Raw genomic sequence first — 12,500 nt, forward strand, 5'->3', positions numbered from 1 at the left:
TGTAGTCAATTTACAAAGCCAATATAAAACTTAAATACAAAAGATACAAAACATAAACATCTAAGGAAAATATAGATTTCTACGAGGAAGCTTGAATATTCAAACAGTCGATGAAACAAAGGGTAATATAAAGTTGTAGGTGAATTCTCGTTGGCCACAGTGATCTACACTGCTAGAGAACGTCCCGCCAGTCACTAGGTACAGTCTCGTACCGACGGGTCATAAAAACTTGTGGAAATTTTTTCAAGTGACGATAAATTGTGTACATGTTTTAACAAGCGCGCCAAAATCAATACCTAGAAACACTTCTATGCTACCTCGTGGGTAACTACAGACAACGGGACGTTTCCTCTTGAATGGTCTTTAATCTGATTGGTCGATTACAACAACAATCCCATTGGCATTCCATTCAAGTTGATAAGGACGTGGTTTGTTTACTTCTTGATAGGGATGATCAAGTTATATTGCGCGTCAATGTTTACATCGTATTTCCCTTAAATAAACCGAAGAAAAATGCTAATTACAAGCTATAAGACGTTTTGAATCACAAGTATCGTAAATGAAAAAGTCTTAAGCTTCATAATTCATCTTGTTGATAGAAACTTCATGAAACATGCCAAACAATTTCCACGAAACACCTTAACTTAACAAATGGAACGTTCCAGATTTTGTCGATACCATGTGACTAAACAAAGCTGCCTGGCCAAGGCGCGAACATGAAGTTGGCGTAGAGCCAAATAAGATGGACTCTTCCATATATCGTACATTTTTCTCGAACATGATTTCATGTTTCGTGTTGAAACTAATTTGATCTTACAATTCTATTCAAAACGAACGTAGTATATACTGTATTATATCTCAAGCTTTGTAATAAGCACTAATTTTTTTGTTTTATCGAATAAAATTCATTTGTATTTGTTGCTTTCTGAAACCATCGTCCCCTCATTTTTTAGTGGAATACTCCAGATACCAGACAGACGTCAATTGAAACTTTGCCAAGAACGGTCTCTTGTCCTAGATTGTATATTGGCTGAATACAATTACAACGGCAACACGAGGGTACGCTCAGTGTGTGTAGATCGCTTAAGGAAATCGCATCTTCTAGTTGTGAGTAATATTTATTTACAAACAGTTTGTATCTGACCAGAAACCACTACAACTTTCTTAGTTCATCATGGCTATGTTTCCTAACGCCTCCCGCGGTTACATGCCGTTTGTTACTGGACAACATCACAAAAAAGCTATTGCTCTGGCCAAACAGAAACAAGCGAAGGCTGGGAAAAGTGACAAGAAGCGGAAGACGAAGACTTACCTAGTGACATTGCGGGACAAAAGTGGAGCCACGTACACGTACACCGTGCGAACAGATGGAACTAAATCTATGCCCGTTCTATGTGATTCTAAAATCACTCTTGGTGCTACAGCCTCGCTTCCTAATCTTGGACTTACCAGCCCCATTCAAAAAATGTTGTACTCGAGAGACGATCTTGATGTGAAAGATGAGAAGAAAGGAGGAATCTTCAGTTCATTCTTCAGATTCATCAAAGAGAAAACTGGGAAGAGTAAGGGCGGAAAATCAAAGAGAAAGCCCAAAACCCTAGACCAGAGAAAACGACAGAGAACAATCTCTGCGATGTCCAACTTGGATCCAATTCAGGAGAGTCCTGATGAAGAAGAATATGAGGATTGTGGTGATGAAGAGGACGATGATTCCTACACTCATAGCGAGTCAGACAGTTCCAGCGTTAATAGCGAATCTGAACCCAACAGTGAAAACGTCAGTCTATGTGAAGCGGATCTCAAGTCCATCGAGAAGATCAACATCCAAGTTAAATCTTGACGACAAGATGGACTTTAAATTTTTCTTTTCTTACCACGTGCCAATCCCTACTAGGCGAGAACTCATTCCTCGAGTTCTCAAATAACAGCCCGCGCGCTGATGTGATGTGGCAAAGTTCCTTGTCGAAGGCGAAGATCAGTTTCTATATCTTTACAATGATTAGAGACATGAACTGAAACCAGAACCGACGAAGCCAAATAGATCACAGAGGAAACATTATTCTGGAGATAACCAATATGTTGAAATCCCAAAATGTGCCCAAAGATTTGTCGGAGCCATAGACACTGGAATATGTAAAAATCCAGCGGACATTTAAACGAAAGTGGTTAACAATTTAGTAACATTCCGGTGAAAAATGTTGATTTGGAGAGACATAACTGAACACCAACGAAGGTTTCAAGTTAATTCGGATTAAAACTGGACAGGGAAAACTATGTAAATAATTGCTAATTTATGTCTATTCCATTTTCATCAATGTTCATCAAAAGTCTTGGAAGCTAGAAAGTAATTATTTATTGTATGAAAGAGAATGGGAGTAATTTAATGAGTATGTTCGAAATTTGACCCGAAATGTTGTTAAACATGGGTTGCATGCGGAAGATCGATAGCTCACTCTAACTGGTAAATTTCCCTGTTGAATATTCATTGATACGATACGTCGTACTATTTTTAGAACATTTACCGGAGGGCTTAGTGCGCCAAGTCTCGATTCAAAATACTATGGAAAATACCTTGTCACTTTTTGAAATAATTAATCATCTATTAGTTTTTTGGTTTTGTTTTTTTTTATAGTTTTTTTAAGAATGAGATTTTTAGATAAATGATTAGCAGACTAATTTATAAAGTTTCAACTCATTGATTCGCCAAGTGGAAATGGCGGGAATGCACCATAACCTTATTGGGTAGACGGTTGTCAAGGGCAACGTAGTTCTAGTATGCGACCCATGTGTGAATTTCTTGAATGAATGTGTACATGATCATTTTAAATGCAATGAACAATGCAATGTGTTCTTGTTGAAACATAACTTGTTATCTCTGGGTGAACCATGGAGAATTGACTTGTAAAATAAATTATTATACAAAAATATTTCAGATCTTGTTTTCAGTGGATGTTAATACAAAGGTTGTATGATGATTTACAAAAATCGGTGTAGAAGGAGGATGCAAGCACCGACTTTAACCTGGGAAATTCCAGCATGAAGTTTCTTCGGACTTGGTTCAATGAGCAAAGTTTTATTTGATTGCCCGATAAACTTTTTATCAGAGCAGCCATATAAAAAGTTATCCATTGAAAAGTCAAGTTTTGGAGAGAGCTTCATCTTGGAATTCAAAATATTTGTCGAAAAGAAAATGCCGGAAACCACTTCCATCGTCTAGCGAAACTGGAACAGAAGGGAATTAATTTTTAATACATGATTATAACGAACACTTACAATTCGTTTACTACACATGACCGTCGGGTGAACCCATCTGCACTGTTTTAATATGAATGCTATACTGAAGACAAATAATTTGTTTTTGAAATCAACTTTCATAAAGATGATCAGAATCAATAGCATTAAGGAATCGGTTGCCTTGATCGGTTTGAATGACGTCACCAATGATAAGGCAATTAACGCTTATTTATGCAACAACTGGGAATATCTTCACACTCTACCAGTATCAACTGTTTCATAATTTCGGTTTGGTTTAATCTGGGGCGATTCAGATTGGTTGTTTCTATAAAAACAATTCAATCTTAAAAGTTTTTTCTTGTATTATTGTCAATTTGACATCATCGAGAGCAAATTGTTGTCTATTGCATGGAGAGCAAATTGTTGTCTATTGCATGTATAAGTATATTCAATAGAGGTGGGTAAAACACACACACACACACCCGAAATAACCTGCAAGAATATAATGGGAGAAACGAGTTCCAAAACATGTGCTCGTTAGTAAACTTCCCCCAAACTCTCGTTTCTTTTTTATTTTTAAATTTCAAGAGCTTCTGTCTTTTCAATACAAACTTGAGTTTGAGGAAAAACCGGATACGGCGTAGTAATATATGCTGGCGTAATGCGTTGCAGTTCGTGCCGTCAAAATTTATACCGGACGGCATAAACTGCGACGCATACCAACATACTTCGTGAAGCGCTGACGAAACGAAAATTATTTTTTACTATACTTGCAATCTACTGTTATTTTTGTCGGTAGAGGTATTATATTTTTCACGATTCATTTACACATTGTTCACAACTGCATCGCATTCATGAGGCAATGGCTATCATTGGTTTGGTAACGATATCGAAGGCAAAAACATTGGAAATGTGTATGTACACACAGAGATATATGTATCGCTTTAGAAGATACTGTTCATATATTACCATACTTATATATGAAAAATCTAAATGGAACATCTGAATTGAAGTGGTAGTGACAGGAAAATTATTGTAAGGTTCCGGAAGTTGTTTCCGCGTGGTATATCTAGTATCTGGATTTATTTTCTTGGAAATTCTGCGTTGCATATTAATTATGACCATAAAATTAATGTTTGAATGTGTAACAATCGGTATCAAATACACATAATAAATAAATACGTTTAAATTTCAATTTGAATCATTTTGACACAGTAAGCCCGTGTACCATCTCTAACATTAAGTTTACTGATCGTATCACCCCTCCCCTCAATTCACCCCCAGAGTTCAACGGCCGGTCGGCGTCTCCTCCAATCACGTGGCCCTCGAGTAATCGATGCAGAAGAGTTTTTTTTCCTTTAGAAATGTAAAAAAAAAAAAAAAAGTCAGAGATTTCTCTCGCCTTTCTTTTGCTCTCTCTCTTTGTCGAGTTCATCAAAAACAATTGTCGTTGCTGTATAAACTAGGTACCATCGATGTTCTTTTTAAAAACTATACTACGTATTGTTGACACCAAGGACAAATAAATCGTGTATGACCCTGTTTCTAGTGAAAAAATGTACCGCGGAGGAAGATGAATCGATACACCAGAATCCTTGCATTCCATCAGATTGGCGCCAAAATCGATTTCTTTTATAATTTATAAAACGTTTTGCATGAAATGCAGACACGTTATGTTCACGAACATCAGAAGGTGGACGAATTTCACTATGTACTAGGATTCACGCACTTTTTTTCCCCTTCCTCTTCTTCAGAAAACTATACTTACATAGAAGAAATTTGTACTTCAAACATTACAAAATTTAGAGACCTCATGTCCACAACAAAATTAGAAACACTAATAATTAGTTGTTTTATTAGAAATCTGTAATTCCTAATACTCATACCGCCGTAAAATGACTAAAATATTGCCAAAACGACGTAAAACATCAATCAATCAATCTAATACTCGTGTACTTGTAAACTGATCATGTGTTTAGAGGATTGGTGGACATGCGGTACAGCAGTCTCGTTTGATGAGTAGCTCTGTATCCATATTTAGAAATTGTTGCGCAAAATAACTGAATATGTCACACAAAGGACAGTAACGTGAGCCCCCCCCCCCCCCCCCCACCCCCATTTATGAATATTCAGATATACAGAACGTATAATTTTTCGCGTTACAAAGAAATTTTTCGAAAAGGCCTCGGCCTGAATATACATGAATGTGTTTCCTAAGACATAGTACACCATCGTTGACTGGCTCCATGGTGAAGAATGCGAAACACTTAAATCTGTGTCATTTACGAATTTAGAAACTTTGTCATAGTTTGAAACTTGATTCTATCTCTAAGACAGCGATACCCATACGTTGATGGTGCCCCCCCCCCTCTCTCTCTCTCTCTCTTACCCTTTCAGATGCATTTTGCAAACTTTGTACGGACTTTGTAAAGGTAATGATCATGATTTGTCGTGTAAATTTTGCATGTACTGCCTGGTTGGAGACAAAACTAATCCAACATTTCCTGAATTTACCATTAACATACTAATTAGGTTCAGAAACATGACATTGACCTCAGCGAAGCCTCAAACCTATAACCTTGTCACTAGTTCAGAAAACATGGGTCAATCGCAATACCTGTAGCACACCTATAGTCCTTTGAAGCATAATTCTAAATTCTATAGTTATCTGGAAGCGCGTGTGTCTTCAAACCTGAACTTGGCCATTCATCCAGTAAATACCTGTATTTGTCACCTTGCACATCAACCTTTCTGTTATGAAAAAAAAAAGAGTAATTGTACCTCTTAGACCCCTATTCAGACCCCTTGTTATGACTTTGCTTAGACCCCTATTCAGACCCCCTGTTATGACTTTGCTTAGACCCCTATTCAGACCCCCTGTTATGACTTTGCTTAGACCCCTATTCAGACCCCCTGTTATGACTTTGCATAAAACGTATCAATTTCCATACCACCCCTAATGAACAGTCGCTCCGGATGACATTGGGTTATCGTGGTGATATCGAAGTCTCGGAATGATAGTGAAGTCTCGGAATGATATTGGGATCTCGGGATGATTTTGGATTCTAACTCTCTAAAGTTTGTATTTCTTATAGGAATTCTGAGATTGATCACTGTATCACTGTTCGCTATCTTCACCTTTCATTGAAGTCTTGGGATGATAATGAAGTCCAATTTTAAGGGTTTGTATGTGGCCGAAATAAGGCCCTATTCCCGATGCTAAAAAGCAGTTACTTAATTTTTCTCAATTCCCAAACAATGGAAACAAAATTGGGTAGCTTTATTGTTTTTAAATCTCCTTCACAGGCCCATAGATAACATTTTGGCCTCAACATTGCTAAGTAAACTTAATTTCTTTGGTTTCTGGTTATTTAAATGAGGTAAGCTTGACCAAATTCAAAGTCATGAGGAGTCCAATTTAGCTTAATGCACTGGTTTAGTTTTTTCGCTACTTCTTTGAATGAAGTATTGTTCCCAATTTCAAGCAATTGTCGCTTGAAAAGGCTCAGGCCCTTAAAAATACCTTAAAGTATCAAGATGATATTGAAGTATCACGATGATATTGGGTTCTCGGGATGGTATGGAGTGTCGGGGTGATTTTGGAGTCTTAGGGTGACATTGGAGTCTCGGGGATGATATTGAAGTCTCGGGATGACACAGGGGTCTCGGGATGATGTTGGAGTGTCGGGATGACATTGAAGTCTCGGGATGATATTGAAGTCTCGGTGATGATATTGAAGTCTCGGGGATGATATTGGAGTGTCGGTGTGATTTTGGATTCTAGTGATGATATTAGAGTCTAGGGATGATAATGAAGTCTCGGGATGACACAGGGGTCTCGGGATGATATTGAAGTCTCGGGGATGATAATGGGGTCTCAGGATAATATTGGAGTGGCGATTGCGAGTGTATTTAACCACAGACACTCGACGTTTTACAAATACATACAATAAAAAAGATATTGTCTTCCTAACATCTAATTTGATTAGTTTGGGGTCCTGGGTTGCTATTGTGATATCGCGTTGATAGTGAGGTCTCAGGATAAGATGTGGTGTGATGTGGAATAGGTTTGTAATATTCTCTTTATACTCTTTCTTTAAAATGTTCGGACATGGGACCTGGTTCTAATTTCAAAGCGTACAAACCATACAGAACAAAACACATATTTACATGGACCCAATGCTATTCAAGCAATCTTTCCGATCTTTAGTTCTTTTTAAGCGTTGACAACCCGCTTTCCCATGCTGCCAAACAAGACCGTTACTCTATGACGTAAATGCCATTTAAAAGTTTAATGCACATTTTTTCATACGGTCCAGTTATCGATTTCGACCGCTTTCTTTGAATGACCTAATGGGCAATCTGCCAAAAATCTTTAAATAACTCTCAAATACACGTTTTCTGAAATATCAGAATAAAACATTGGTTGGGTGTTTATGAATTGTTCATATTGGTAAAAAGTTACTTAGTATATGTACAATATAATATACGCAGTTTGTAACACACCAACGTATCTGCGCACATTCATTACTATAGATCAATACCCAATAGTGCTGTGTCACGGAACAAAATTTAATCCCAATTAAACGTACGATATATTGCGATATGAACTTTATGTACAAAGCTGAATTCAATAAGTGAGTTTGTATGTACTGATCGTATTTGGCAGCAAGCCTTAAACGGTAAAAAAAAATAAAAAATAATAATAATAATACATGTACATTATTAAATACGTCTGTTGCTGCTCTGAACCAATATCACAGACATAACATGCATTGGTTACATTCTTCTGAATCACACAGTTGTGAATTTCTAAGACTGTTCACAAATCATTCACGATAAACTATATCAGACGCAGCTACACCCATTCTTAATATCAAAACACGTGAAGAATTTCCAATTTGTAAACAAAAACCAACTATATCTGAGTGTGTTTTGTTTCTTGCATATAAATGAAACCAGTATTGTTTTTAAAAAAGATAATTTAGATTGATGTTGGTCCATAATAATGATGGTCTAATACTGCACAAAAAGATGCGCCCTGAGCCAGACAGGGCGTCAGCTCTACTGCATCACTATTCTCGTAATATTCGAGAACTTTCTGTCCTTATAAGGCAGTGTCTGGGTTGTTGTGGTGTCCTATTGATTAAATACACTACTATCATTATACGCACAGAGAGTAGTATGCTGCATGCGATAATGGCCCCCACGTTCCTTAACGTACTAGTATTGGCAAGACCTATATATAAAAGCGCATCGCATACGGCAAAGAATTTTTGGTTCATTTTAGTTCACAAATGAATACACACGGAAGATAAAAAAAAATATCGCAATAATCTGAATTATTTTGGCACAATAACGTAGTACAACGTTATTGATTTCTTCACAGCAAAACCGTACGCCTACATGCGTTTAAAACCGGTAAACGGAAATGACGTGGGCGTGCACTTATCTCTGTTTAGAGAAGACATTTGAGGAATGGTACTTTTGGGACAAGCGTTCTTTAAATATTTAATTCCATTTATATAACCTTTCAAAATCTTGAAAGATGCAGTGTTTTATCACATTTGTATTTTTTTTTTTCATGATATATTAAGGATTTCGTGTTAAGCCATGGACTAGTCATTTTCATGGAAAAATTGCAGACGCAACACATTCTTCAACTGTTTGCAAGACAGCAGACGATGATAGACCCCATCAAAGGCGCGCGTTATCCTTGTCTGTCTGAGAATCAACGCATCAGACGAGTTCTTTTACTGTGAGGATGCATGATGACAGCATAATGACTTGCATTATACCCCATAGTAAATGCTTTCATGCGATAAATGTCGATTAGATATGAGCTGTGTGGGATGTATATCATACAAAGAATTCAATTGTTTTTATTCATCAACTCCATTCAAATGTCACTACCAAGATTTCGAAGAAGTCGACATTATACTATATTTATAGTATAAGAGTTCAGATTCGGTGAATTTTTAGAATGGACCGATTGAGAACTTTTAGAATGGACCGATTGCGAACTTTTAGAATGGACCGATTGAGAACTTTTAGAATGGACTCTTGGACTCGATATACAAGTCTAGGTTGTTGGTTCAACTTTGTTAGCTTACCCTAATTCATCTGGCATCTACAGTTTTGAATATCAGTTTAAGAAAAAATATTAATCTGGAATAAGTTATACAGCCAATATCAGTCATAAGCTATATGTATGAACTAATTAGTCATATGTTATGTCGAAGATATCATTTGGTATGTTACATGCCAGTCAGATTGGGAAAAGAAAGAACCTGTCAAAACCATGCAATGTAGGCTGGTCAGAGTGTCAAAACCATGCAATGTAGGCTGGTCAGAGTGTCAAAACCATGCAATGTAGGCTGGTCAGAGTGTCAAAACCATGCAATGTACGCTGGTCAGAGGCCATAATCAAACTGATTTGTCTGATTCAGATTGGTAATGCATGTTACTGAATCAATACATGTAATTACACAGTACATGTATGAGAGTATGAAAAGAATGTTACTCCCAATACAATCTAATTGAAATTAGATGTTGGATCCGCTTGCATACTCGCTACACAAACATCTAAAAACATCCCATAGAGGGTCACGTCAGAGGTCAAATTCGGTATCACTCTAGACTTATCGGCTTCAACAAACATTCAATGATTTTGACAGCGGTGATTTCATTGGTCAATCGAATTTGACCTCTGACGTGACCCTCTACGGGATGTTGTTAGATGTTTGTGTAGCGAGTATGCGAGCGGATCCAACATCTAATTTTAATTAGATTGCTCCCAATACAAGCTGATGAAATATAAATAAGTAAATCATCATGTCCTTTGTTTTGGAAGGCTATTGGAGCAGGATACGGCTGTCAACTTCATTCTGATATCAAAATATTACTTCCTGCAGTGACATTTTTAACGCCTTTTTTACATATCAAAATGTCCAACTCCTTACAGTATAAATGTACAGGTGTGGTCAGCGTTTCATTGCCTTTACTTGTTGCAGATGTCTGCAAAAATAATGTCCAAAAAGGTTTTCTTGCAAAAATTCTATCCAGAAGAAGTGCAAACAAATTTTAACTTGTGCATAGCACCCAGGGCCGTAGCAACAACGGTTCATTATTCTGCCCATGCCTGCCGAGACACGGGGTCTCTGTTTTCAGTCCCGCGACTCTTTCTTCTCAATGCTGAGCGTTTAACAAAGGAACAGTCACTACCTATTTATCATACCCGAACATTCTTAAAAACGTATATAGTTGTTACCCAGGTCCGTCCGTCCGTCTGTCACACTTTTCTTCTACCTAAAACTCCTCTTTTATTATAAGCAGTAGCCAAATCATCTTTTGGAATATGTAAGGTGGTGCCCTGTAGATGTGCAATAAGGTTTTAAAATTTCTAATTTTACCCTGGAAGTAAAAAAAATTATGGGTGTTTTTTTTTTCGAGAGAAAAAAAATGGTCCCTAGAACTCCTCATACATTTAACGCAGCAGACAAATAATCTTTTGGAAGATGATTGGTGGTGTCCTGTAGATGTGCAATAAGGTTTCCAAATTTTCATTTTCACCCTAGGATCCAAATGGGGTCGAAAAACGATGTTTTTTTTCTAAGAAAAAAAAACCCTGGTTCCTAGAAATTCTCTTATGATTTACGCAGAGGCCAAATAATCTTTTGGAAGATGATTGGTAGTGTCCTGTAGATGTGCAATAAGTTTTCAGAATTTTCTTTTTCACCTTGAAGGGCAAATGGGGTGGGAAAACGACGAACAAAAACCTGGTACTCAGTGCATTGTGTCATGTGCAACAAGAAACTTGTTGGAATGTCAATCATTTTAAAGATATTTGAACAATAAAAAAAATTATGGGTGTTGGGATGACCCCAGGGCCCTAGTCCATCAGAATACTCAATGCATTTTTAAATGTGCAGCAGGAATACATATGGTTAAAGGGTCAGGACCTCAATTGTTTCAGATGTAATTCAACAACTGAATTATGAAATAGATTTGGGGATGATACCAGGGCACTTGCCCAACAACACATTAAATACATCTTGACATATGCAGCAAAAACACATATGGTATAGGGGTATCTTATATGGCAACTATTGTGGCTTCTTTGCTAATTACACAAGTATTCAAACACTTGCGTGCAGGTATTACTGCCTTATGACGGCACCTAGTTATGTCTTAGTTTAAAGCGATTAAGGTATAAGCTTCTTTGTTAATTACACAAGTACGACAGAGTATATTTAAAGGCAAACACTCGCGTGCGGGTATTACTGTCTTATGACAGCATCTAGTTACGTCTTAGCTTTGACGCGACCAAGGTATGAGCGGGACTCCAACTCACGAACTAACGGTCACGAAACGAAATCTCTAACCACTGAGCCACCACCTCCTCATAAGTAATTAATTTGCTTTCCAATTAATCGTAACAAATCGTGCCCTCCCGGTTAGATCCGAAAGCTAAATTTTCCATGCCGGGGTCAGGAAGGCCCAAGTTCTACATTGCAATGTCCTAAAAAAAAACCAACCTATTTGCATATGTTGTAGTATTAACCAAAAAGTAATATTATCTTACAAGACGTGTTTTCTTGTTATTGTCATTTTACTAATAATTTACATATATATTTCTACTGCGGTGACGCGTCATCGTCAGTTTCTCACGTGGGCATGGCTGATGTTTTCGCCCTCGATCAGACCACCGCTGTGTTGACAACTCTGTGGTCAAGAATTAATACATGAAAAATTCTATTGCTCAAATTTAACAAAAGTTTCCTTCAAAATGTTTTACTAATATTAACAGAATTTTATCAAAAGCATGCCTAATGTCGAGGAAACATAAAATTCAAAACAATAAAAAGGAAATATCCAATTTTTAGAGCGCGTAACTGACATCGTCATTTCTACTCATTGTTTGGGACAGCATTTCCATCGAAGTTGCCTGTTACAAGACCCTTGATTAGCTTTAAGGTGGACAGCTACACCAAATTTTACAGAATGGATCTCTTATGTAGGATGATTTCACCATCTAAAGTGATATAAACATGCAATCATTAATTTAATTCTTTTGCGAGTGTTTTTTCCCGGTAAGAGATTTTCCTGTCCAAACTTCGCTGTTATTGAATGTTTGGTATTATAACTTAATAAAACGCGCCTAGAAGACTCAAGTAGACGTTTTCAAAAGAATTTGGCTAAATTATTGCGATTTTTCAAACTTCAACCAAGCCCGATCAGAAAACTACATTACCTTATAGTTAAAT

At 37.1% G+C, this 12,500-nt stretch overlaps 2 protein-coding genes across 4 annotated transcripts in view; one reads left to right on the forward strand and one right to left on the reverse strand.

Annotated features, from left to right (window-relative positions):
* The window catches only part of LOC125673815 (uncharacterized), a 29,261-nt gene extending 26,334 nt beyond the window's left edge, over positions 1-2,927 (forward strand). For both annotated transcript variants that reach the window (XM_056166290.1, XM_056166300.1), the window contains one exon: positions 954-2,927. In XM_056166290.1, the coding sequence (XP_056022265.1) occupies positions 1,175-1,840 (666 nt within the window). In that variant the 5' untranslated portion in view covers positions 954-1,174 and the 3' untranslated portion in view covers positions 1,841-2,927. The remainder of the gene's footprint in view (positions 1-953) is intronic.
* Positions 1-12,500, reverse strand: part of LOC125673805 (nucleolar complex protein 2 homolog) — an 89,581-nt gene that overhangs the window by 31,674 nt on the left and 45,407 nt on the right. The gene's annotated exons all lie outside the window — the stretch shown is intronic.

Source organism: Ostrea edulis, chromosome 1 (assembly GCF_947568905.1).
Source record: "Ostrea edulis chromosome 1, xbOstEdul1.1, whole genome shotgun sequence".
Taxonomy (NCBI): Eukaryota; Metazoa; Mollusca; class Bivalvia; order Ostreida; family Ostreidae; genus Ostrea; species Ostrea edulis.